Source organism: Hoplias malabaricus, chromosome 13 (genome assembly GCF_029633855.1).
Source record: "Hoplias malabaricus isolate fHopMal1 chromosome 13, fHopMal1.hap1, whole genome shotgun sequence".
Lineage (NCBI taxonomy): Eukaryota > Metazoa > Chordata > Actinopteri > Characiformes > Erythrinidae > Hoplias > Hoplias malabaricus.
In genome coordinates, this window is record NC_089812.1 from 1165130 (window position 1) to 1192010 (window position 26881).

General features: G+C 44.4%; 1 protein-coding gene across 3 annotated transcripts in view; it reads left to right on the forward strand.

Moving 5' to 3' along the window:
* The window catches only part of rbfox1 (RNA binding fox-1 homolog 1), a 309662-nt gene that overhangs the window by 97544 nt on the left and 185237 nt on the right, over positions 1 to 26881 (forward strand). For all 3 annotated transcript variants that reach the window (XM_066641701.1, XM_066641703.1, XM_066641704.1), the window contains exon 2: positions 24842 to 24883. In XM_066641701.1, coding sequence (XP_066497798.1) covers positions 24842 to 24883 — 42 coding nt within the window. The remainder of the gene's footprint in view (positions 1 to 24841; positions 24884 to 26881) is intronic.

Genomic DNA, 26881 nt, shown 5'->3' on the forward strand with positions numbered 1-26881 from the left:
TGAATGACTGGTTGAGTGTGTAAAATTGTGTGTGTGTGTGTGTGTGAGAGGGAGTGAGTGAATGACTGGTTAAGTGTGTAAAATTGTGTGTGTGTGTGTGAGAGGGAGTGAGTGAATGACTGGTTGAGTGTAAAATTGTGTGTGTGTGAGAGAGAGGGAGTGAGTGAATGACTGGTTGAGTGTGTAAAATTGTGTGTGTGTGTGTGTGTGTGTGTGTGTGAGGGAGTGAGTGAATGACTGGTTGAGTGTGTAAAATTGTGTGTGTGTGTGTGTGTGAGAGGGAGTGAGTGAATGACTGGTTGAGTGTGTAAAATTGTGTGTGTGTGAGAGAGAGAGTGAGCGAATGACCGGTTGAGTGTGTAAAATTGTGTGTGTGTGTGTGTGTGTGTGTGAGAGGGAGTGAGTGAATGACTGGTTAAGTGTGTAAAATTGTGTGTGTGTGTGTGTGTGTGTGTGAGAGGGAGTGAGTGAATGACTGGTTGAGTGTAAAATTGTGTGTGTGAGAGAGAGAGGGAGTGAGTGAATGACTGGTTGAGTGTGTAAAATTGTGTGTGTGTGTGTGTGTGTGTGTGTGAGGGAGTGAGTGAATGACTGGTTGAGTGTGTAAAATTGTGTGTGTGTGAGAGAGAGGGAGTGAGGGAGTGAGTGAATGACTGGTTGAGTGTGTAAAATTGTGTGTGTGTGTGTGAGGGAGTGAGTGAATGACTGGTTGAGTGTGTAAAATTGTGTGTGTGTGTGTGTGTGTGTGTGAGGGAGTGAGTGAATGACTGGTTGAGTGTAAAATTGTGTGTGTGAGAGAGAGAGGGAGTGAGTGAATGACTGGTTGAGTGTGTAAAATTGTGTGTGTGTGTGTGTGTGAGAGGGAGTGAGTGAATGACTGGTTAAGTGTGTAAAATTGTGTGTGTGTGTGTGTGAGAGGGAGTGAGTGAATGACTGGTTGAGTGTAAAATTGTGTGTGTGTGAGAGAGAGGGAGTGAGTGAATGACTGGTTGAGTGTGTAAAATTGTGTGTGTGTGTGTGTGTGTGTGTGTGTGTGTGTGTGTGAGGGAGTGAGTGAATGACTGGTTGAGTGTGTAAAATTGTGTGTGTGTGTGTGAGAGGGAGTGAGTGAATGACTGGTTGAGTGTGTAAAATTGTGTGTGTGTGAGAGAGAGAGTGAGCGAATGACCGGTTGAGTGTGTAAAATTGTGTGTGTGTGTGTGTGTGTGTGAGAGGGAGTGAGTGAATGACTGGTTAAATGTGTAAAATTGTGTGTGTGTGTGTGTGTGTGTGAGAGGGAGTGAGTGAATGACTGGTTGAGTGAGTAAAATTGTGTGTGTGTGTGACAGTGAATGAATGACTGGTTGAGTGTAAAATTGTGTGTGTGTGTGTGTGTGTGTGTGTGAGGGAGTGAGTGAATGACTGGTTAAGTGTGTAAAATTGTGTGTGTGTGAGAGTGTGTGTGAGTGACTGGTTGAGTGTGTAAAATTGTCTGTGTGTGTGTGCGTGTGTGAGAGAGAGAGTGAGCGAATGACCGGTTGAGTGTGTAAAATTGTGTGTGTGTGTGTGTGAGAGAGAGAGAGAGAGTGTGTGTGTGTGTAAATGACAGGCTGAGTGTGTTAAACTGCCCAAGGTTGTGAATGTGTGAGTGATTGGGTGAGTGTGTGAAACTGTCCACAGGGGTGTGTGTGTGTGTGTGAGAGAGTGTGACTGGTTGAGTGTGTAAAATTGTCTGTGTGAGAGTGTGTGTGTGTGTGAGAGAGAGAGAGGGAGTGAGTGAATGACTGGTTGAGTGTGTAAAATTGTGTGTGTGTGTGTGTGTGTGAGAGAGGGAGTGAGTGAATGACTGGTTGAGTGTGTAAAATTGTGTGTGTGTGTGTGTGTGTGTGTGTGTGTGTGTGTGTGTGTGTGAGTGAGGGAGTGAGTCAATGACTGGTTGAGTGTTTAAAATTGTGTGTGTGTGTGTGTGTGAGGGAGTGAGTGAATGACTGGTTAAGTGTGTAAAATTGTGTGTGTGTGTGTGTGTGTGTGTGTGTGTGAGGGAGTGAGTGAATGACTGGTTGAGTGTGTAAAATTGTGTGTGTGTGAGAGAGAGGGAGTGAGGGAGTGAGTGAATGAGTGGTTGAGTGTGTAAAATTGTGTGTGTGTGTGTGTGTGTGTGAGAGGGAGTGAGTGAATGACTGGTTGAGTGTGTAAAATTGTGTGTGTGTGTGTGTGTGTGAGGGAGTGAGTGAATGACTGGTTGAGTGTAAAATTGTGTGTGTGTGAGAGAGAGGGAGTGAGTGAATGACTGGTTGAGTGTGTAAAATTGTGTGTGTGTGTGTGTGTGAGGGAGTGAGTGAATGACTGGTTAAGTGTGTAAAATTGTGTGTGTGTGTGTGTGTGTGAGGGAGTGAGTGAATGACTGGTTGAGTGTAAAATTGTGTGTGTGTGAGAGAGAGGGAGTGAGTGAATGACTGGTTGAGTGTGTAAAATTGTGTGTGTGTGTGTGTGTGAGGGAGTGAGTGAATGACTGGTTGAGTGTAAAATTGTGTGTGTGTGAGAGAGAGGGAGTGAGTGAATGACTGGTTGAGTGTGTAAAATTGTGTGTGTGTGTGTGTGTGAGGGAGTGAGTGAATGACTGGTTGAGTGTGTAAAATTGTGTGTGTGTGTGTGTGTGTGTGTGTGAGAGGGAGTGAGTGAATGACTGGTTGAGTGTAAAATTGTGTGTGTGAGAGAGAGAGGGAGTGAGTGAATGACTGGTTGAGTGTGTAAAATTGTGTGTGTGTGTGTGTGTGAGGGAGTGAGTGAATGACTGGTTGAGTGTTTAAAATTGTGTGTGTGTGTGTCTGTGAGGGAGTGAGTGAATGACTGGTTAAGTGTGTAAAATTGTGTGTGTGTGTGTGTGTGTGTGTGTGTGTGTGTGAGGGAGTGAGTGAATGACTGGTTGAGTGTGTAAAATTGTGTGTGTGTGTGTGTGTGAGAGGGAGTGAGTGAATGACTGGTTGAGTGTGTAAAATTGTGTGTGTGTGTGTGTGTGTGTGTGAGGGAGTGAGTGAATGACTGGTTGAGTGTGTAAAATTGTGTGTGTGTGAGGGAGTGAGTGAATGACTGGTTGAGTGTAAAATTGTGTGTGTGTGTGTGTGTGTGTGAGAGAGAGGGAGTGAGTGAATGACTGGTTGAGTGTGTAAAATTGTGTGTGTGTGTGTGTGTGTGAGAGAGAGAGGGAGTGAGTGAATGACTGGTTGAGTGTGTAAAATTGTGTGTGTGTGTGTGTGTGTGTGTGTGTGTGTGAGGGAGTGAGTGAATGACTGGTTGAGTGTGTAAAATTGTGTGTGTGTGTGTGAGGGAGTGAGTGAATGACTGGTTGAGTGTGTAAAATTGTGTGTGTGTGTGTGTGTGAGAGGGAGTGAGTGAATGACTGGTTGAGTGTGTAAAATTGTGTGTGTGTGAGGGAGTGAGTGAATGACTGGTTGAGTGTAAAATTGTGTGTGTGTGTGTGTGTGTGTGAGAGAGAGGGAGTGAGTGAATGACTGGTTGAGTGTGTAAAATTGTGTGTGTGTGTGTGTGTGTGTGAGAGAGAGGGAGTGAGTGAATGACTGGTTGAGTGTGTAAAATTGTGTGTGTGTGTGTGTGTGAGGGAGTGAGTGAATGACTGGTTGAGTGTAAAATTGTGTGTGTGTGTGTGTGTGTGAGAGAGAGAGGGAGTGAGTGAATGACTGGTTGAGTGTGTAAAATTGTGTGTGTGTGTGTGTGTGTGAGGGAGTGAGTGAATGACTGGTTGAGTGTGTAAAATTGTGTGTGTGTGTGTGTGTGTGTGTGTGTGTGAGGGAGTGAGTGAATGACTGGTTGAGTGTGTAAAATTGTGTGTGTGTGTGTGAGGGAGTGAGTGAATGACTGGTTGAGTGTGTAAAATTGTGTGTGTGTGTGTGTGTGAGAGGGAGTGAGTGAATGACTGGTTGAGTGTGTAAAATTGTGTGTGTGTGAGGGAGTGAGTGAATGACTGGTTGAGTGTAAAATTGTGTGTGTGTGTGTGTGTGTGTGAGAGAGAGGGAGTGAGTGAATGACTGGTTGAGTGTGTAAAATTGTGTGTGTGTGTGTGTGTGAGAGGGAGTGAGTGAATGACTGGCTGAGTGTGTAAAATTGTGTGTGTGTGTGTGAGGGAGTGAGTGAATGACTGGTTGAGTGTAAAATTGTGTGTGTGTGTGTGTGTGTGAGAGAGAGAGGGAGTGAGTGAATGACTGGTTGAGTGTGTAAAATTGTGTGTGTGTGTGTGTGTGTGAGGGAGTGAGTGAATGACTGGTTAAGTGTGTAAAATTGTGTGTGTGTGTGTGTGTGTGTGTGTGAGGGAGTGAGTGAATGACTGGTTGAGTGTGTAAAATTGTGTGTGTGTGTGTGAGGGAGTGAGTGAATGACTGGTTGAGTGTGTAAAATTGTGTGTGTGTGTGTGTGTGTGTGTGTGTGTGTGTGTGAGGGAGTGAGTGAATGACTGGTTGAGTGTGTAAAATTGTGTGTGTGTGTGTGTGTGTGAGAGGGAGTGAGTGAATGACTGGTTAAGTGTGTAAAATTGTGTGTGTGTGTGTGTGTGTGTGAGAGGGAGTGAGTGAATGACTGGTTGAGTGTAAAATTGTGTGTGTGTGAGAGAGAGGGAGTGAGTGAATGACTGGTTGAGTGTGTAAAATTGTGTGTGTGTGTGTGTGTGTGTGTGAGAGAGAGAGAGGGAGTGAGTGAATGACTGGTTGAGTGTGTAAAATTGTGTGTGTGTGTGTGTGTGTGTGTGAGGGAGTGAGTGAATGACTGGTTGAGTGTTTAAAATTGTGTGTGTGTGTGTGTGTGTGTGTGAGAGAGAGGGAGTGAGTGAATGATTGGTTGAGTGTGTAAAATTGTGTGTGTGAGAGAGAGAGGGAGTGAGGGAGTGAGTGAATGAGTGGTTGAGTGTGTAAAATTGTGTGTGTGTGTGTGAGGGAGTGAGTGAATGACTGGTTGAGTGTGTAAAATTGTGTGTGTGTGTGTGTGTGTGTGAGGGAGTGAGTGAATGACTGGTTGAGTGTGTAAAATTGTGTGTGTGTGAGAGAGAGGGAGTGAGGGAGTGAGTGAATGAGTGGTTGAGTGTGTAAAATTGTGTGTGTGTGTGTGAGGGAGTGAGTGAATGACTGGTTGAGTGTGTAAAATTGTGTGTGTGTGTGTGTGTGTGTGTGTGAGGGAGTGAGTGAATGACTGGTTGAGTGTGTAAAATTGTGTGTGTGTGTGTGTGTGAGGGAGTGAGTGAATGACTGGTTGAGTGTAAAATTGTGTGTGTGTGAGAGAGAGGGAGTGAGTGAATGACTGGTTGAGTGTGTAAAATTGTGTGTGTGTGTGTGTGAGGGAGTGAGTGAATGACTGGTTAAGTGTGTAAAATTGTGTGTGTGTGTGTGTGTGTGTGTGTGTGAGAGGGAGTGAGTGAATGACTGGTTGAGTGTAAAATTGTGTGTGTGTGAGAGAGAGGGAGTGAGTGAATGACTGGTTGAGTGTGTAAAATTGTGTGTGTGTGTGTGTGAGGGAGTGAGTGAATGACTGGTTAAGTGTGTAAAATTGTGTGTGTGTGAGAGAGAGAGTGAGCGAATGACCGGTTGAGTGTGTAAAATTGTGTGTGTGTGTGTGTGTGTGTGAGAGGGAGTGAGTGAATGACTGGTTAAGTGTGTAAAATTGTGTGTGTGTGTGTGTGTGTGTGTGAGAGGGAGTGAGTGAATGACTGGTTGAGTGAGTAAAATTGTGTGTGTGTGTGACAGTGAATGAATGACTGGTTGAGTGTAAAATTGTGTGTGTGTGTGTGTGAGAGTGTGTGTGAGTGACTGGTTGAGTGTGTAAAATTGTCTGTGTGTGTGTGCGTGTGTGAGAGAGAGAGTGAGCGAATGACCGGTTGAGTGTGTAAAATTGTGTGTGTGTGTGTGTGTGTGTGTGTGTGTGTGTGTGAGAGAGAGAGAGAGAGAGAGAGTGAATGACTGGTTGAGTGTGTAAAATTGTGTGTGTGTGTGTGAGGGAGTGAGTGAATGAGTGGTTGAGTGTGTAAAATTGTGTGTGTGTGTGTGTGTGTGTGTGAGGGAGTGAGTGAATGACTGGTTGAGTGTGTAAAATTGTGTGTGTGTGTGTGTGTGTGTGTGAGGGAGTGAGTGAATGACTGGTTGAGTGTGTAAAATTGTGTGTGTGTGTGTGTGTGAGGGAGTGAGTGAATGACTGGTTGAGTGTAAAATTGTGTGTGTGTGAGAGAGAGGGAGTGAGTGAATGACTGGTTGAGTGTGTAAAATTGTGTGTGTGTGTGTGTGAGGGAGTGAGTGAATGACTGGTTAAGTGTGTAAAATTGTGTGTGTGTGTGTGTGTGTGTGAGAGGGAGTGAGTGAATGACTGGTTGAGTGTAAAATTGTGTGTGTGTGAGAGAGAGGGAGTGAGTGAATGACTGGTTGAGTGTGTAAAATTGTGTGTGTGTGTGTGTGAGGGAGTGAGTGAATGACTGGTTAAGTGTGTAAAATTGTGTGTGTGTGTGTGTGTGTGTGAGAGGGAGTGAGTGAATGACTGGTTGAGTGTAAAATTGTGTGTGTGTGAGAGAGAGGGAGTGAGTGAATGACTGGTTGAGTGTGTAAAATTGTGTGTGTGTGTGTGTGAGGGAGTGAGTGAATGACTGGTTAAGTGTGTAAAATTGTGTGTGTGTGAGAGAGAGAGTGAGCGAATGACCGGTTGAGTGTGTAAAATTGTGTGTGTGTGTGTGTGTGTGTGAGAGGGAGTGAGTGAATGACTGGTTAAGTGTGTAAAATTGTGTGTGTGTGTGTGTGTGTGTGTGTGAGAGGGAGTGAGTGAATGACTGGTTGAGTGAGTAAAATTGTGTGTGTGTGTGACAGTGAATGAATGACTGGTTGAGTGTAAAATTGTGTGTGTGTGTGTGTGAGAGTGTGTGTGAGTGACTGGTTGAGTGTGTAAAATTGTCTGTGTGTGTGTGCGTGTGTGAGAGAGAGAGTGAGCGAATGACCGGTTGAGTGTGTAAAATTGTGTGTGTGTGTGTGTGTGTGTGTGTGTGTGAGAGAGAGAGAGAGAGTGTGTGTGTGTGTGTAAATGACAGGCTGAGTGTGTTAAACTGCCCAAGGTTGTGAATGTGTGAGTGATTGGGTGAGTGTGTGAAACTGTCCACAGGGGTGTGTGTGTGTGTGTGTGTGAGAGAGTGTGACTGGTTGAGTGTGTAAAATTGTCTGTGTGAGAGTGTGTGTGTGTGTGAGAGAGAGAGAGGGAGTGAGTGAATGACTGGTTGAGTGTGTAAAATTGTGTGTGTGTGTGTGTGTGTGAGAGAGGGAGTGAGTGAATGACTGGTTGAGTGTGTAAAATTGTGTGTGTGTGTGTGTGAGAGAGAGAGAGGGAGTGAGTGAATGACTGGTTGAGTGTGTAAAATTGTGTGTGTGTGTGTGTGTGTGTGTGTGTGTGTGTGTGTGTGTGAGTGAGGGAGTGAGTGAATGACTGGTTGAGTGTTTAAAATTGTGTGTGTGTGTGTGTGTGAGGGAGTGAGTGAATGACTGGTTAAGTGTGTAAAATTGTGTGTGTGTGTGTGTGTGTGTGAGGGAGTGAGTGAATGACTGGTTGAGTGTGTAAAATTGTGTGTGTGTGAGAGAGAGGGAGTGAGGGAGTGAGTGAATGAGTGGTTGAGTGTGTAAAATTGTGTGTGTGTGTGTGTGTGTGTGTGTGAGAGGGAGTGAGTGAATGACTGGTTGAGTGTGTAAAATTGTGTGTGTGTGTGTGTGTGTGAGGGAGTGAGTGAATGACTGGTTGAGTGTAAAATTGTGTGTGTGTGAGAGAGAGGGAGTGAGTGAATGACTGGTTGAGTGTGTAAAATTGTGTGTGTGTGTGTGTGTGAGGGAGTGAGTGAATGACTGGTTAAGTGTGTAAAATTGTGTGTGTGTGAGAGTGTGTGTGAGTGACTGGTTGAGTGTGTAAAATTGTCTGTGTGTGTGTGCGTGTGTGAGAGAGAGAGTGAGCGAATGACCGGTTGAGTGTGTAAAATTGTGTGTGTGTGTGTGTGTGTGTGTGTGTGTGAGAGAGAGAGAGAGAGAGTGTGTGTGTGTGTAAATGACAGGCTGAGTGTTTTAAACTGCCCAAGGTTGTGAATGTGCGAGTGATTGGGTGAGTGTGTGAAACTGTCCACAGGGGGGTGTGTGTGTGTGTGTGAGAGAGTGTGACTGGTTGAGTGTGTAAAATTGTCTGTGTGAGAGTGTGTGTGTGTGAGAGAGAGAGAGAGGGAGTGAGTGAATGACTGGTTGAGTGTGTAAAATTGTGTGTGTGTGTGTGTGAGAGGGAGTGAGTGAATGACTGGTTGAGTGTGTAAAATTGTGTGTGTGTGTGTGTGAGAGAGAGAGAGAGGGAGTGAGTGAATGACTGGTTGAGTGTGTAAAATTGTGTGTGTGTGTGTGTGTGTGTGTGTGTGTGTGTGAGGGAGTGAGTGAATGACTGGTTGAGTGTGTAAAATTGTGTGTGTGTGAGAGTGTGACTGGTTGAGTGTGTAAAATTGTCTGTGTGTGTGTGTGTGTGAGACTGACAGGGTGAGTATATGGTGCCCTGTGATGGACTGGTGCTCTGCATTGCACTGATTTGGAGTAGGCTTTTGACCCACAACCCTCTGTTACAGGAGATGAATGAATGAATGCATTAATTAATTAATTACTTTTTTAACTTTGCAAATCATATCCATTCCCATCTGAGTAAATGAGGGACCTCCTTCAAGTACAACTTTTGTTATATTTCTATATGAATTTTCAGAGTGAGGACGTGGAGTAAACCCTTCTGGTTTAAAGAGTTAATCAAACGATGGCTTTAAAAAACATGACAAAGCATGACTCAGGATGTGCCCAGGTTTACCTTTGCTCCTGTAGAAGGATGAGGGGAAAAGCACAACCCAAAATGTCCTCCTCCGTCCTGTAAGAGCTGATATGATATGATCAATGCCATCAATATTCGTGTGCTCTTTTAAAGAATCGATGAGAGGCTGTAAACCGTCCTCGCTTTTCCATGGCCTTGGGCAGGTTCTGGATGTGTGGGATTGTGTTGTCCGCAGCTCTTTCGCTCTCCCTGGGCTTTTGCGTGGGTCCAGAAGGCTCCAGGCTGGACTCAAATGCCAGGCCAGGCGGGGGAGATTAAAGACGACTCGCTGCTGCTCTGGCAGCTTCGCTGGGAGAGGCAGAAGTGAGGCCATTGTTCTGCCGTTAATTGAGCCCCTATGGCCCAGAGGAGAGGTGCTCCATAACCCCCCCACCATGTCCCCCAGCAAGCTGCTCTTCCTCCTCTACAATCACACGAGACATCGCTCACTTCAGACAGCCAAATGGCATCGTGCGCTGTTTTAGCGACTCGAAAATAACCTGGTGCAGAGGTCATGGCCCCCATTTTTGTTTCATTACGTCAGATTTTGAGGGTTTTCGGTCTCGTCCAAGGCTGAAGTTATAAAGGAAAGGTGCTGATGGAGCAATGTCAGTACACACCGTGTGATTGCACTTTCGAAACTTCATAAAGGGAACATGTTATGAAAAACTCATGTGTTCAGCGCACGTTAAAGGAACATTACATAATAAAAAATAACAGCCTCAAAATCACTGTGACGCTCCACTGCTCTAATAAAGAGAGTAGAGCCCAGGCCCATGTAAAGTGCAGAGATTTTAGAGTTGCCCCGCCCCCTCGTCTGAGTCTCTCCAATCACATCCCTGGGCCCACGTTTATGTGGAATGCAAAGACGAGGTTTTATGCACCAAAGCAGACACAAGGAGCGTGGAGAAATAAGAGCACTGAATAAAAACAGAGAAGATACGAGTGGAGAAGAAAGAGAAGTGAGTGAAAACAGATAAAAACTGCTGTGCACTCAGGGTCAGGGTGAACAGAGGGTGGCTCATAATCGTTTACACTAAGGTGACCACCCGGACATGTCCTCTTTTTTAGACTTAAAAAATGTCCAGGCGGAATTTCACAAACGTCCGGGATTTTGTTTTTCCAGAGCTTACATAGAACTTCGAGAAGTTTCGTTCACAAACTAGTCCCGCCCTCCCCTACTCCGATTGGTTCGCTTGAGTGAGAAGGGGGCGTGGTGAAGTAGCCTAAAATCTTCTGATTGGACGGTCTGACTGTAGCGCTACCGTTATTGGTCGATAACCTTCTCTGTAAACATTTAATTGGTCAGTCTGTACGTCAGTAGTCCTTGTCCAAAGCTCATGTACCTACCCTCAGCTCGAGCAGCTATGCCGAAACGTAAATGTAAGTTCTCGGATGAATTAAAAATGAAATTCCCATGTTATGTGTAGGAAATAAAGGTGTAAAGGCGAGAGCTCATCACTCCATCCACCCCCCCCCCCCGAGACGTGTCCTCTTTTTCACCATCTCAGATCTGATCACCCTGGTTTATAAGAACAGGTGCTGAAACAGACCATTGTGAACATGGCTGTTGGGAGAATGCTACTGAGATGGTTGATCCTTGTGGTGTTTTGACCAAAGCAGGTAAAACAGTGTTCCCTCGAAAAAAAGGGGAGAATTTGCTCCATTAATATTCATTTTCAATCGTTTAAAAAGGAAAACTAACTGATAACACAGCAGCCGTTTTTCTGAGAACGTCGGATTGTTGCAGAGGCCAAAAGGCAGGATGCTGTAATCACAGCCAAATTCATGAGGAAAAAAAAAAACAGAGGCAGAGTTTTGACACATATTTTAAAGAGAAACCCATGTTTGTGTGGAGCGAAGATATTTTCCAGGCTGTTAGCGAACTGTTTGCACACTCGGAAGTCAAAGCCTCTGAAGCTGTGAAAAGGGCGCTAATGTCAGAGCAGCTATTTCTTTTTCTTTTTCTTTTTTCTCTTTTCTTTTTCCTTTTTTTTTACATCCTGACGAATGCAGTTACAAGCTCAAATGGGACCTGATCATAGATCGCTGTTCCTATTTCTGGACCTCAGCTACTACAATAACACAGCTCCAGGTCTAAATCCAGCCCTGCAAGAAATCCCTGGTGTTTTTATATATATATATATTTATATATGAGCACCGCTCCTTGTCTTTTTCGAATCTGCTGTGCTGTTTTTTCTCTTGACCTCCCTCTCCAATGCGCCGGAGTGATATTTATGTTTGGGCCGATGTAAGAGCCTTCCCGCTGAGAACATATTTATGCAGGTTCTGGCCTCATGCAAACGAGGTGGCACTCATTCTTCTCCGCACAGCACCAGATCAGTTATATTATCTATTCATACGGACTCCCCGGGCTTTGAAGGGCACTTAATTAGTCTCCTCAGCGGTGACTGGATATCTGACCTTTAAAAGTAAATTGAGTCTTTTACAGTGGTTTCTCTTAGCCGGGGTTTCTAACATTAGCCGTGCTGCTGGTGCGGAGGGGGCTGAACCTTTCTTGATTTTTTCTTCTCAGGCATGACCACGGCTTTCAAATCTTACTAGAGAGGCCACTTACAGTCAGATAAACTTAAGCTCCAAGCTTTTCACTGACAAGCAAGACCTCCATCAAGCCCAGTGTGTGTGTGTGTGTGTGTGTGCTGGACTTCAGCGAAGCTGTGGCTGCAGAAGCATCTCGAAATGTCGATGTTCCTCTCCCTCCATACGTTCCCAATGCCATCTGAATTGCTCTATAAGTCTTCCGCATTGACGGACCGCTCTCACAAGCCAAGCTCCCAAAGCGGCAAGCTGCCAGTCTTCCTCACGTCCGTCCATGGCTCACAGTAACCGGCAGATTTACAGAGCGATGCTGATGCCGGGTGACTGGCAAATGCAATTCATTGCCTGGCCTAAAAAGCTTGGGATGCACTTAGGAGGTTCCTATGGACATAATGAATAAATGAGTGCCATGAAATTGCAGCTTCCAGGAAAAGCGTATTGCTTTCTGTGGTTGGTAAGCGATCACATGTGCAGCCGCTTTGGACACCTCTGCAAACGTTTTAACCACCCTTCGGATGCGGCTCCAGTTTATCGCCTTTTTACTCCATGTTCCAGGATGTTTCAGGGATGTTCCTCTAGGAACACGTCAAAGGCAAATTACTGGATGTTTTGTGCTTTTCAGTTTCTGAAAAACAGACTTCGGTCCAAGGAAAGGGCATCGTGAGAGAGACGAGTGAGATCTGTATCTCTTCTTCTTCGACAGAGAAAAAAAAAAACTGTGATGCTTTTTGGATGGTCTCTTAGTCACGCAAATGGTCCAGTGCCATCCTAATTATTTTAAAAGTTTTGCGTGTGTGCCTGCTTAAGAAAACGGGATAATTAATTGGGAAAAGGGCGAATAAATCCTGAAGGCTCGCTGTGGCTCTATGACAGCAGTCGTTTTTCGCTCCTGAAGGCTGCCCTGGGTTTGAGTTATGGCTTGAGCGTTTGCCAGGGTCCGCTGCCTTCATCTCCACACTGCCTCTGAGCTCAGAAGGAACTTCTCCAAACATAAAACCCATGTGGCCCCTCCAACCCAATGAGCAGCATCCCATTTGTCCAGTTGGATGGTCATTAATGTTGCGGTTTAAATGCTAATTTATTAGCATTAGCAGCAGTTAAAAAAACAAAAAAGTGGCTGGCTTCGCTTGTCTCAGAAGGAGTCAGTGTGCTTGCCCTCACTTTCCCATGTGGGCTGTAGGGGGTGTGATTTGGGGGAGGCCTGGCTCAGGGGTGAAACTGGCAAAGACCAATGCTATGAAATAAAAAATATATTAGTGCTATTTTTAATGCTAATTAATAATTTGACCAAACTTCCTCCAAACATTCACTGTATTTTTCCAGGGCCTTGTGATGTATTAGTGGTTTTATCTCGCGATGTAAACACAACGTCACTACTGTTGAGTTCAGAAGGTAGATTAAAGAACATTTATGCTGAAATATGTTTTATATATTATAACTAACTTTCTCTCTCTCACACACACACACACACACACACACACACACATGCAGACCTGCACACTGAGCCCCTGTTTTGTCTCCTACATTGCTCAATTCCCCCAGGTTTGAGCCATAATACGTGTATTAATGTTAATGTTCTCCATTAAAGCTTCTGTGTCCAATACTAAAGCTCGCCCTTAAATTTTTACTCAGGAAATTTCTAATTCAAAGATAATCAAAAATACACTAAGATATTATAATAAATAAATAAATAAATAAATAAATAATTGTTTCCTTCAAGGGGCAGCACGGTGGTGCAACAGGTAGTGTCTCTGTCACAGCTCCAGGGACCTGAGTCCCGCTCTGGGTGACTGTCTGTGAGGAGTGTGGTGTGTTCTCTCTGTGTCTGCGTGGGTTTCCTCCAGGTGACTGTCTGTGAGGAGTGTAGTGTGTTCTCTCTGTGTCTGCTTGGTTTCTTCCGGGTGACAGTCTGTGAGGAGTGTAGTGTGTTCTCCCTGTGTCTGTGTGGGTTTCCTCCGGGTGACTGTCTGTGAGGAGTGTGGTGTGTTCTCTCTGTGTCTGCGTGGGTTTCCTCCGGGTGACTGTCTGTGAGGGGTGTGGTGTGTTCTCTCTGTGTCTGCGTGGGTTTCCTCCGGGTGACTGTCTGTTAGGAGTGTAGTGTGTTCTCTCTATGTCTGTGTGGGTTTCCTCCGGGTGACTGTCTGTGAGGAGTGTGGTGTGTTCTCCCTGTGTCTGTGTGGGTTTCCTCCGGGTGACTGTCTGTGAGGAGTGTGGTGTGTTCTCTCTGTGTCTGTGTGGGTTTCCTCCGGGTGACTGTCTGTGAGGAGTGTGGTGTGTTCTCTCTATGTCTGTGTGGGTTTCCTCCGGGTGACTGTCTGTGAGGAGTGTGGTGTGTTCTCCCTGTGTCTGCATGGGTTTCCTCCGGGTGCTCCGGTTTCCTCCCACAGTCCAAAAACACACGTTGGTAGGTGGATTGGTGACTCATAAGTGTCCGTAGGTGTGAGGGAATGTGTGAGTGAATGTGTCGCCCTGCAGGATGTGTTCCTACCTTCCTCCCAATAATTCCAGGTAGGCTCTGGACCCACCGCGACCCTGAACTGGATAAACGTTTACAGATAATGAATGAATGTTTCCTTCAGCCAGTTAGTCATGCATGTCACACTACACACGTGTCTCTCTTGTATTATAATTTACAACTAACTTTTTAGAACTTTTTTAAAATAAATAGACACTACTTTAAATTTAATCCCACCGTGGTGATCTTACATTGATTTGTTAATTCTACATTTAACAATTTATTATTAAAAACTTCAGTCTTAAGCAGTGACCACGTTATGAATCACGGTTAGTTGTAACAAATTGACAGCACTAAATATGACATTTTAAAAATATTTTTAAAAAGCTGGGGGGTTTTTTGACAGTGAAAGACTTGAGCAGTTTCCGCCGCCACAGGTGAGAGCTCCTGGGACGTAGTGGTGTGAATGTTCCAGGAGAGTACAGTAGCTTTTGTTGCACGATGGGAGTTCGAAAGCGGACGAGAATGATTTATCGCGGATCATTTGTAACGGAGACCTTTCCAGTGGACCCCTCCGTGTTGACATCATTTGTCTGCCTCTGCATAAATGATTTAGCATCGTAATTAGCACCTGTAGTTGTCAGTGGAGGCAGCGTGGTTGTCGCCGGGATAAAAGCCTCCGCTGCAACTCACCACTTAAATATATCAGTCATTTTAACAACAATCCCGTACGCACTCTTCGTGTTTCTCCGCCAGCTTATAACTGGCTTAGCCTTCTGTTTTTCAGGCTTCTGATCTTAGCCGTGGTTTGTCGTAAACCCTCTGAGGTCCTGCTGAGGTGTTCCTCTCTTTGTGCTTGTCTTTGACACATCTTTGCGCACATCCTGGAGGGTGTGTTTGATCTTTCCTTCATGGCTGAATGTAGGCCATTTCTTCTTCCGTTCTGTGGCCTGTATTTTCTGTAGCACTAAGCCTATGGTTTAGCCGTGATGTCCCAGTCTGGTGGTGGCTAGTGCGGTGCGAACACCGTTTAAGGCAGTGGTTCCCAACCTTTATTGCAACAGCCCTCTTTTGTAGATGAGAATATTTTTGAGCATTTATTTTAATCCCGAATCTCATTTACAGGTGAATAATTACAGGTGACGTGCAGTAGGCGTCTCGTTCATTTGACTTGTTTTCCCCACCCCCAAAACCACCCCAAAAAATGATTAATGACATGGTCCCTTTTGAAAACTAACGTATATTTAAATGTAAAATAATTAATCAATGTAAGATCAACACAAAGGGATTATGTTAATGTCACTGTTGAGTATTGATTAAAAATTAACCGCAAAAATAAAATGCTAGTGCTTTAGCGCTAGTTTGTTTTCTTGCAATTTTTTTTGTTGTTGTTGCTTTTGTTTTTTTGTTTTTTGGAGGGGGTTGAATGTGAAATACATGACAAACTGGGGAGAGGAAGCTGTCTTTTTTTACTTTGATTTTTGATTTTTGAAATAGAATCTCTTAATTTGCTAAGTCATCGTTTCAGAGAGAGCTTTAGCGTGTGTGTGTGTGTGTGTGTGTGTGTGTGTGTGTGTGTGTGACAGAGAGAGAGAGAGTGTGTAAGAGAGAGAGAGAGTGTGTGTGTGTGTGAGACAAAGAGAGAGTGAGAGAGAATGTGTGTGAGAGAGAGAAAGAGAGAGAGTGTGTGTGTGTGTGAGAGAGAGAGAGAATGTCTGTGAGAGAGAGAGAGAGAGAGAGAGAGAGTGAGAGAATGTCTGTAAGAGAGAGAGAGAGAGAGAGAGAGAGAGAGAGAGAGTGTGTAAGAGAGAGAGAGAGAGTGTGTGAGAGAGAGAGTGTGTGTGAGAGAGAGAGAGTGTGTGTGAGAGAGAGAGAGAGAGAGAGAGAGTGTGTAAGAGAGAGAGAGTGTGTGTGAGAGAGAGAGAGAGAGAGTGTGTAAGAGAGTGTGTGTGAGAGAGAGAGAGAAAGAGTGAGCGAGAATGTCTGTGAGAGAGAGAGAGAGAGTGTAAGAGAGAGAGAGAGAGAGAGAGAATTCCCCAATTGATTAAATACATTAAGAAAACACCAATAAATCTCTAGAATCTGTAAAACCTGTGAATTATGGGAGGAAGTTGTGGCCAAATATGGTAAATAATTAATAAGCTTTAAAAAAATGAACCTGTTAAACATGTTTACGAACCCATGTGTAATGCAATGTTTCGTATAATGTAATACACCTCACAGTGGAGCTGCAAATTACGTAAACATTTCATCATCTTTTGATCTGATTTTAAAATCAGTTAAAAATGACAAAGAATTATTGAGACAGATGTTGAACCTCAGTGTGGCACGAGGAGCATCGTATTAGAGCTGGAACGGACTAAGTGTGAAACATCTAAACCTCTCCAGTGCGTTGTGAAGTTGGCGTGGTGTTAAACGTTGACTGGAAAGTGATGAAGTCACCAAGTGTCAGAGTATTCTTTGCTTGTCCCCTTCAAATGGAGGTAGTGTGATTCTTGATGACGTTTCACTGAACGTAGACGTGATTTCAAAGCTCAGGCGCTGCTCTTTAACCTCACAGTGTTTCATTTCCATTCTTTTTCATGTCGGAGAACAAGCCAAACACATGAAAAGTGAGCGTGTCCTCTTCCTTATGAACCCTGCTGTAAGTTACGCTCGGCCACACCTGACCTGCTGTGAAATACCCTTCAGTTCAATGTATGTATTTGCATTTGGGATTGTAATTCACCTCCACGCGGCTCCATCTCTCTGTCGGACGAGACTGGACGCTCTTTAGAATAATTGAGAAGCATGAGACGGGGGCAGGGAGGGGTTGGATGAAAAATATTTTCACCCCGGCTATAAACCACTCGGCCCTATGAGGATATATTGACCGGGTCCCAAACTCATCAGAAGATTGTTCGGCCGGTGCCACTTGCATTAATCGTGAAATAAATTGAAAAACGCAATCAATGATTGGGGAGAATGTTGGGCGGTAATGATATCACACGGAGATAATCCAATAATTGGGAAGCTGATGTATTCTCTATTGGTCACAGTTAAGTGTCCTGAGCAGGAGCTTGGGCCGGACCCTGAGAGCTCAGAGTCCTCTCTGTCTCTCTCTCTCTCACTCTCTCTGTATCACTCTAATCCCACTCTCTCCCCACGAGGATTCGGGTTCAGAGCCTCAATTAAAGCTTCATTCTTGCTCCTGTAGAGGCAGCTTGTCCGAAACAGGGACAGGGTTGACCTGCATGTTGGAGCCTTAATGAAACAAATCAGAGCCCAGAGAGGACAAGACAGAGAGGACCACAAAACACACACTCTCCAGCATCTTCTCTCCTGCTCTCCTTTTTCTCCTGCCCTCTCGGAGCAGTCGGAGCATTCCGATACACAGCATCTGGCTTTTACTCCCAGTGTATACTCCCATTAAATGTAGTCAGACCGAATATGTAGTGTGTGAAGATGTTCAAATCTGCTTGTTGCATTGGAGCTAAAAATGGCAGCCTTTTTCTCTAGTGAGGTATTACTGCAGGCTGGAAAACCTCCAAATGGGAGGAGCATAACTCCAAATGGGGGGGGGCACATCCAAAAGAGAGGGCAGAACTCAGAGTGTTTCGCTATAGAGCTGAAGAGTGACTGCCCACTTTTTCAGCGCCACTGCTTCTGGAAGTAAAATCGTTTATTCATTCATTATCTGTAACCCTTATCCAGTTCAGGGTCGCGGTGGGTCCAGAGCCTACCTGGAATCATTGGGCGCAAGGCACAAATACACCCTGGAGGGGGCGCCAGTCCTTCACAGGGCAACACACACACACACACACTCCCACCTATTAACACTTTTGAGTCGCCAATCCACCTACCAAAGTGTATTTTTGGACTGTGGGAGGAAACCGGAGCACCCGGAGGAAACCCACGCAGACACAGGGAGAACACACCACACTCCTCACAGACAGTCACCCAGAGGAAACCCACACAGACACAGGGAGAACACACCACACTCCTCACAGACAGTCACCCGGAGGAAACCCACACAGACACAGGGAGAACACACCACACTCCTTACAGACAGTCACCCGGAGGAAACCCACGCAGACACAGAGAGAACACACCACACTCCTCACAGACAGTCACCCGGAGGAAACCCACGCAGACACAGGGAGAACACACCACACTCCTCACAGACAGTCACCCGGAGGAAACCCACGCAGACACAGGGAGAACACACCACACTCCTCACAGACAGTCACCCGAAGCAGGACTTGAACCCACAACCTCCAGGTCCCTGGAACTGTGTGACTGCGACCCGTACCTGCTGCGCCACCGTGCCACCACTGGAAGTAAAATGCTATTCATTTTCTTCATAGACATTTTTAAAAATCCTTACATAAAGAATTTAAGCTCTCAGCTGAACTCAGCTCACAGATAAATTGTGACTTAAAACAATTTATTTTTATTTGTTTAATGTAAATATCCCACAAAGCACTGCAAGCGGTCTCAACCAGTCACACCGCATTTCCCATATAGTTTTCAGACACCTTTTTCAATCACTTCATGGTGAGAGACCGCACAGTTTAAGTCTGCACCTCTGATTGGTGGAACTCACTTTAAGCATTATGGGTAATGTATTTCTTTATGAAAAATTGGAGAATAAAACGCTAGTGTGAAAAATCACTACTCAAGATGATTTTGGAGGCAACACTGCCTTTGAAGTAGAATGAATATAATTGGTTACTAGCCAAAAGGCGGGGAGGAATGTGATTGGGTAGAGATTTTTAAAAAAACGCTATAAATTATAAACCATCTGCCTAAATTACAAACTAACATTTTCAAAAAAAGAACATTGAAATCAGATTTATTCATGACTTTAAATATCTGCTGCTCATTAAATACAAATTCCTACAATCAACCAAAAGTTACATAGTGCATTTTCTGCAGCGCTGAGGCTAGAGTAGGTACAACAGAGGTTCTGTTTTCCTTGTTACAAATAAGTGGAGCACCATAATCATTTTGAAGCTGTAATTTTGAGGTAAAAATATCACGTAGCGTTCCTTTAAGGCCGACATAATGGGAGCTGGTCCAAACTGCAGGAAAACGTGTTTTACACAACAGCTCCATGTCATTTCAGACCCATATGTTGATGAGTTAGTTTTCTCGTGGTGGAAAGCTGGACTCAAACAGCTTTGGATGTATTTGGACCTGTATTTTTTTGATGTGACTGTGGATCTGATTAGGGATCTAACCAGTTTTGTTAATATATTTCATTTAAAATGGATTACCTTGTGTATAATGGGCATTTCTGACACGTAGAGTTGAGATAATGAGAAAAAACGAAGGCCTCATTCATGTGGTCGTCGATGCAGCGTGTACAGAACGTGGACAGAGTTGAACTGTATGTTTGAGCCTTCAGGATAGAATAAAATGAGTAGCTTTAAAGCGTATTCCTCTGTTAAGTAGGTGTCCACAGGGTGAAGAACTGAAGGTTATCAAGTGTGTACAGTGTGTTGATGCGCATGTGTGTGTGTTTGATCTTATATGTCTGTGTGGGTGAGGTGGTTAGCAAATTGGCCTTTGTTTTGGCGTTTTGTTCGGAGCGAGCCTGGGAGAAGACAGAGGCTAAGTCTGGAGGATCAGCGAGTCTGATCTCTTCGAGACTCCGTCGGATTGGAGCGTGAACCCGCAGCCTTCGCTGATGAGGGGCTATGGATTAACGAGCGCTGAGCACAGCTCTTTTTTTTTCTCTCGCTCCCCACCTCCAGTCTTCTGTTGTTGACACCATGCCTTTTGCTTTTAAGCCAAACACATCACAAGCAAACATTCGCATCTCACAATAGCATCTAGCTTTATTCTGTCTGAGAATTTCTGGCTTGTTTACCATGCAGTGGCTGAGTGGCGACTAGTTACATTTACTCAAGGCAATGCACTTAATTCAAATATCGAGGATGTGAATTTCCTAAGCATTTTCAGACGACACTCAGACCTCTGCTCGTTGCTGTTAGTGAGTAAATGAATCCACTTCATATGGTGACTATATTTACTTCACAACTCAAGTGGTGCTGCAGTTACATTTCCATAATTTAAGATGGAACGGCTGATCTGAGAATGACACTTAGGAGTGAGGTAATTTAACCCTAACCTGAGTTTTTAAATTCTTCAGGTAGTGCTCTGTCACCAGCTCTTCTCCAGATGGTGAGGTTCTCATTGGTGTTCAGCTCCAGCTTGTTTTGGCAGCAGGCTAAAAACGTCAATGTTAATACACATCTAAAACAAGGCTGTGGTTTATTAATTGCTTTACATTTTCTTTAATTCACAAAAGACCTTTGTGTTTCTGCAAACAACAACCCGACTGTGAGGTTGGAGTGTGACAGAGTCACTGTTGTGATGTCCCTCTCCTGTGCTGTTAAAGAGGAATGTATCTCCCTGTGCTGAATCATAAATGTTCAGAGAAGGAAATGTGGTCAGTTTCTGGACCTGGACGCTCAGTCGTTTTCTGAAAAAGCTGAAAAGCTGCATCCCTCTAGCACACACCCTAAAGTGCAGAAGCCTCTCTTGCCCAGATGCTGTAATATTGATGAGGAGAGTCTGAAAAAGCTGTGGCGTGGAGGCCTCTGAGCTGGGTACAGCTGCCAAGGAACAGCCTCCACTCCACTGCAGCAAAGCAGCAAACACATGGGGAATAGTGCTCGGTCAGCACTCTCTGTCTCTGTCACTCTCTCTCTCTCTCTCTCTCTCTCTCCCCCTCTCCCTCCCATAAAGTAGATTAGTGTTTCTCTGATGGTGTTTATATAAAAGGTGGAGTCAGAGAATCCTTTGGTTTTTGTTGTTGTGTATGGAACTGTATTTATAGTATATTTTGAATGAATCTTACAGTGAAATGAAAGTATCTTACAGTTACAAACTCAGTTCTGAAAATAATTGAGATCACTGCCCACCCCCACCCCCCAAAAAAAGACTTGCAAATCATTATAAACATATATTTCACTCAAAATAGTACAAAGAAATTATTGTAATAGTTGACACTGAGATAGTTTGTCGTTTTCTTTTTAAATATTTGCCCGTTTTGAATTTCACGCTGATTCAAAAATGTTGGGACAGGGACGTGTTTCCCACTGTGTCCCATCGCCTCTTCTTCTAACAACACACTGTAAACAGTTGGGAAGTGAAGAAGAGCAGCTTTGGTCAGACCACAGTTTCCATCACCTCAGTCCATCTCAAACGAACCCAGAGAAAGTAGCAACATCTCTCTGGATTCTGCTTATATATGTTTTTTTTGGATGCAGATTGCATTCAGTGCCACCTGAGGGCCTGAAAATCACAGCCAACCAACACAGGTTCCGCCTGCATATAGAGATTTCTCAGGATTCTCTGTATCTTTTAATGATATTATGTGTAAAGCTCTTTAACCTTCCTCTTGTGTTAGGGTCTTGACCGACACATTTTAGGTTTTAAATGCATACAAGGGCTCCATAAATTTATTTATTGCATCAAGACTTGCATCAACACACTGTACACCAACAGCCTACAGCTGTCTCCTCCTACAACCACTCGAGCTTCAGTTAGGGGCTTTTATCTTCGTCTGTTTCACAAAACAAGGAAAGACAGACATGTCCAGACACGTAAGGCCCAGTCAGTTTAGAGTTGGAGTTTTGTATCGTGTACATCTCCAGTTTACAGTCTGCAACAATGAACAATTAAAACCAATCCTTTCATGGAGAAGGAAGAATAACAAGGTCAACAAGAGGGAAGAAACACATTGGTTGATAATTAATTGTTTTTTTAGGGGGGGTGTCTTATGGCTTATTTAAGACCGGGTCAAAACCGACCCATTAACATAAGAGATGGTGACAGAAAGATAACACAGGAGGAAGGTTAATATTTTAAGTTGAGAAACTTTATTCTTGCACTATTTGCCTGCACAGTGATTTAAAGTGTTTTTTTTTTAAACCCCAAGCATGTCACTGGCCTGTTGCACAATAACTTGCATTCTTTATTACATTACATTTTGCCCAGCATCCCAACTTCTCTAAAAATGTCGTTTGAAATAGTGTACAGTGTATCACAGGTGGAGTGGGTGAGTCAGATTCGTTAGTCTCCTTTCTTCAGCTGCTGAGGAGAGTAAAGAAACAAGAAAAACAAAAAACAGAAGGTATGACAGAAGATGGAAGAAAGAAACAAGCCCCTCAGTGGACCCTTTTGTACTTTGGTTTAGAGCCATGCTGTTTGGGCTCCCATTGTTCCCTTTTCCTCTTGATTTCATCTGGAAAGCATCATTACAGTACAAGGGTCTCTTTGGAGCTGTTTGGAAGTGGTGCCACATTAAATTGGTGCAGCATTTCCAGTGCTTGATTTTAAAAAGGGAAACAGAAATGACAATTTTCCACCTTAACACTTGAAAAGACCTGGACAGGTAGAAGAAACAGGACTGGGATGTTTCAGGATGTTTTAGTGACACCGCTGGACACAGTTTGACTGTGGACCTGCTCAGAGAACTTTCTAGCTCAGATTCACACACCAACAACACAAGGGAATTGGCCACTTTATTGGAAACCCCTCGCTGGGATACAGTGTGTGAGAGCGGCCCTAATTTTTGCTGGTGGACCACTCACCACTTCGCATTGACACTAAAAGGCGTAAACACACAACCCAGGATCACAGTGTGATACACGGGTTAATGCTCCGAGACCTGTGTCCAAAACTGTGTCCTTTTTACGATACCGTGCACTATTTTGTGGTTCTTCTATTTTGGAGTGGTGTCTGAAAACACGGTGCCGTTTTCAGTCCCAAAGTGCACTGTAATAAATGGTGTACAACCACGCTTGCTAAAAACGCACATGAGGTAGCGTCCGAAATCATTCACTACCCTCCTGAACTGAGCTCACTGTAATAGTGCACTATTTAGTGAGCAATATAGGGAATAGTGAGTAGGGAGCCATTTTGGACACAGGTGGGTTTTTTTGAGCCACTAAAGTGCACACAACACTAGAATACCGCTCACTACAACACTAACAATAAAGGCTAGTTCATGCTTCATGTCAAACCTACATCGTAAACAACACAAAACCCACACCGTTAGCCTGGCGCTAATCTGTCAACGCAGACAGCAGCGACTGTGATTCGTCTGCAGTCAAACAAACATGGCTCCAGTTGAACAGACCCATACTCACTAAATAGTGCACTTCACAGATTTGTGAAGCTTACACTACTACACTTCTACATTGTGTACTACTTAGAGTTGGGGAAGGTATTTGGGATTCCTACAATGGAAGGAGGGACACCCAGCTGTGGATGTGTTCAGAGCAGAAACAAGCTTGATCTCCAGTGCTGAAAGATTGAATGATTTTTCACTGAATTATTCCACGGTACTTGAAGTAGTTTTCTCATATCGTTTGGAGAGAGACGTCCAGAGATTAATCTCAGAAATGAGTTCGGCTCTTCCATTAGAGACGAGACCTCCCCTCTTTGCTCTCTGCTCACAAGCAGTGGCTTTGTGGGGGGCTTACCTGTTAGCAGCGGCTGGCTAATCTGATGTGCAGATATTTCCTGGTGGAAAGGTTAATGCGTCCACTCCTCCTTCGGTTTGATGGCATTGCGTGATAGAGCTTGCCCTGCCTTTTTTTTACTGCCTCTGTTATATCCACTCATTCTAATCCTCTTCTTGAGGCCCTGGCCAGTTAAACATGAAGGAAATCAAACTAGATGGCACTCTGGAGCTGGACCTAATGGGTGCAGGACCTGCTCTAGAAACAGCAAAGTGTCCAGAGTGGAAAATGAAACTCGTAATGGCATTATTCTGAGAGAGAGGAAGTTTCCCACAGATTCTGTTTGTGGATAGTCATGGTCAGTGAACTATTGATGGACCGGACAGTGCTGTACACTTAGACCCTCTCAGTTTTTTTTGTCTAAATGGTCTACTCCTTAACTCTTTAACTGGCTGCACTGAAGAATCAAATTGAATTGTAGAACCTGAATACACCATGTTATGGTCCATAGGAGGGGTTCCCCAGATGGGGGCGACCATTTTAAAGCACAGAAGTAGATTTAGTACAGAGTCTTTGATTAATCCAGGCCACAAGGTGTCAGTATAACATCTGCCTGACTAAGGAACACTAGGGCTCCCCCTATTGTAATTCATTTTTCCAAAACTGTATTGAAATCAATAAGCTGCATTTACTGCAGTGTATGATTACAGTGATTTTGAAGTGTGTGTTCCTTTAAATACATTAAATACCAGGACTTTTGAAGACAGAGCAGATTATAAACAGTGAGCGCGGTCTCTATACACTGCATATGGAGTTGGAGATATAATAAAGGCTGTAACGGCTTGTCATGTGGCCTGTTGTGTTGTTTCGGTCACAGGTAATACTGGTCATTTGGGGACATGTGCATGTAGTTTGACCGATTAATTCATCCTCCACTGTAAAGTGTAACTGCATGGTTTACTGTATCTACAGCCTGTGTTTACTTTCCGTGCTGTTTTCATTGGCTGTGGAAGGGAGTTCTAGTCTTTAACACCAAACATATTGATATGCTGCGACCGGTCTGAAACGTGATCTGGAGACAAAACCAGAGTGACAGCCCCCTGCATACGACCTGACTTTGCCTCCAACTGACAACTGCGACTGCACCAGGGTCTGCAGACGAGAGTCACCCAGCACGGGCCCGGCTCCACTGGACATCGGCTTTAAAATCAAACTACGTGTAGTGTGGTGTAACCCTGGTTTTACAGACTGTTAGATGTATGGTACGGATACAGACGGTGTTTAGAGCTACAGTGAATCTCTCAACGTCCAAGGGCCTGGACACCAGCGTCTTGCGCTTTTCCAATTCATTCATATCTTTATTCTGTATTTCGTTCTCTTTCCCGCATGGCTGTGCAGACCCCCGCTCAAATCTGACAGATCTTATTTTCCCGCTCCTCGGCCTGCTCTGTTTGATTGACTTGTAATTACTGGGGGAGGGGGAGGGCTACAGTATTTGGTGTGTAATGTGTTACTATAATTTGTGTGTCTCTTTTGACAGATTCCAGGGCAACAAATGAGTTGTGACGCCGAGCAGCTCAGGGTAAGAGACTCTGCAGTGTTATCTGAGTGTGTGTGTGTTGGGGTTTTGATTTGTGAAGTTATGTGCTGTTGTTTATGTGTTTGTGTTGTTTTTTTGTAGCTGTGGAATTGGTCTGAAACACATTCACTCACTCACACTCACTCATTCACACAGTCATTCACTCACTGACACACCCATAGTCACTCGCAGACATTTACTCACGGACACACACTTTCATATATTCACTTGCTTATTCTCTCACACGAGCACACACACACACTGTGGCGCTGTGTGCTCTTGAGCACAGCTGAGTGAACTTGGTTTGGTCTCTCTGTGCTGGAGCAAGTTCAGGTGAAGGACAGGGAAGTTCTCCATCAGCTGTATGTCAAACTTTTGACTCAGTAACTGGGATCGATGAGGAATTTTCATGAAGTTAATGGGTTTGAATCAAAAAGAAGACGCAGAAATACGGTGTTCTGTTTTTTGCATCAAATGCATCTTGGTATCTCAGTGTCTCAGAGTCTACGTTTCAGTGTCTCAGACTCAGTGTCTCAGAGTTTCATTGTCTCAGTGTCTCAGTGTCTTAGTGTCTCAGTGTCTTAGTGTCTCAGAGTCTAAGTTTCAGTGTCTGAGTCTCAGAGTTTCATTGTCTTAGTGTCTCAGAGTCTTAGTGTCTCAGAGTCTTAGTGTCTCAGAGTCTGTGTCTTAGTGTCTCAGAGTCTAAGTTTCAGTGTCTGAGTCTCAGAGTTTCATTGTCTTAGTGTCTCAGTGTCTAAGTGTCTCTGTCTTAGAGTCAGTGTCTCAGAGTCTCTTTACTCCACCACCACAGCCTCCCAGAACCATTTCCTCCTGCTCACACAACTGTGGCCAGATAAAATATACAACAAAGCTCACCTCTCCGGCTCATTCAAGTTTAATGACCACAGACACACACACACACACACACACACACACACACACACACACACACACAGCTCTGCCTGAAAAAAAATTCAATAATAATACAATAAAAATAATAAAACGATAAAAGCTACAAAGGTGTTTCTGTCAAAGTTCCTCCTCAGCTTCTCCATCTTCTTCAAACGTTTGTGTGTGTGTGTGTGTCTTGAGGTTCCTGTAATGCTGTGCTGCTGTAATTCATCATGCTTTTGTTGAGTTTTCTTTTTTTTATCGGAAAAGGGGCGGGATGATTAATGCTTCCAAATGTTCCTGCTCAAACTCCGTCATCTTCCTCATCGTTCTCACTCCTGGAGCTCCAGGGAACTCTGTTTGTTCCTTTCCTAATAAATCTAACTGTCTACAGATTTCTAGAAATGATTGACAGAGGTGAGACAGTGGCTCCTCTGAGCCTTTAAGGATCATAAGTGTGGTGCTAACGTCAGTGTCCAGAATCATGGTGTCCTCCTACTCCTCCTCCTCTCTCTCTCGGGCCAGTCTCGGGCCACTCTCTGAACAGTGTAAACCAGCATGAGTGCGTTTGAGTCATTATACCAGAACTGGGTAGTCAGTGTTCTCCTTTGAGCGTATGGAGTGTGAACTGTGTCCAGCTGAACAAGAAGTGAATATCAGTTTATTTTTGATATTCAATCAGCAGTTAGACTAGTTTCAGTACTTCAACACATCCTGGAGGGGGCACCAGTCCTCTGCAGGGTGACACACACTCTCACATTCGCACCTAGAGACACTTTTGAGTCACCAATCCACCTACCAACGTGTGTTTTTGGATCGTGGGAGGAAACCGGAGCACCTGGAGGAAACCCACGCAGACACAGGGAGAACACATTAAACTCCGTCTCAGCGCTGTGGTTTCTGCTTATTTGGAGAGAGAGAGAGAGAGAGAGAGAGAGAGAGTGAGAGTGAGTGAGGGAGATATCCTCGGCAGCAGTAGCAGGGTGGAGTCAGTAGGTGGCTGTAGAAAAGTGTATTAAAGCCACAGAGCGAAAGGCCTCAGCTCTTTATCTTGACACATTAATGCTCCAGAAGGGGGAGGGCCAGAGGGGGGGTGGCAGGGGCTGAGGG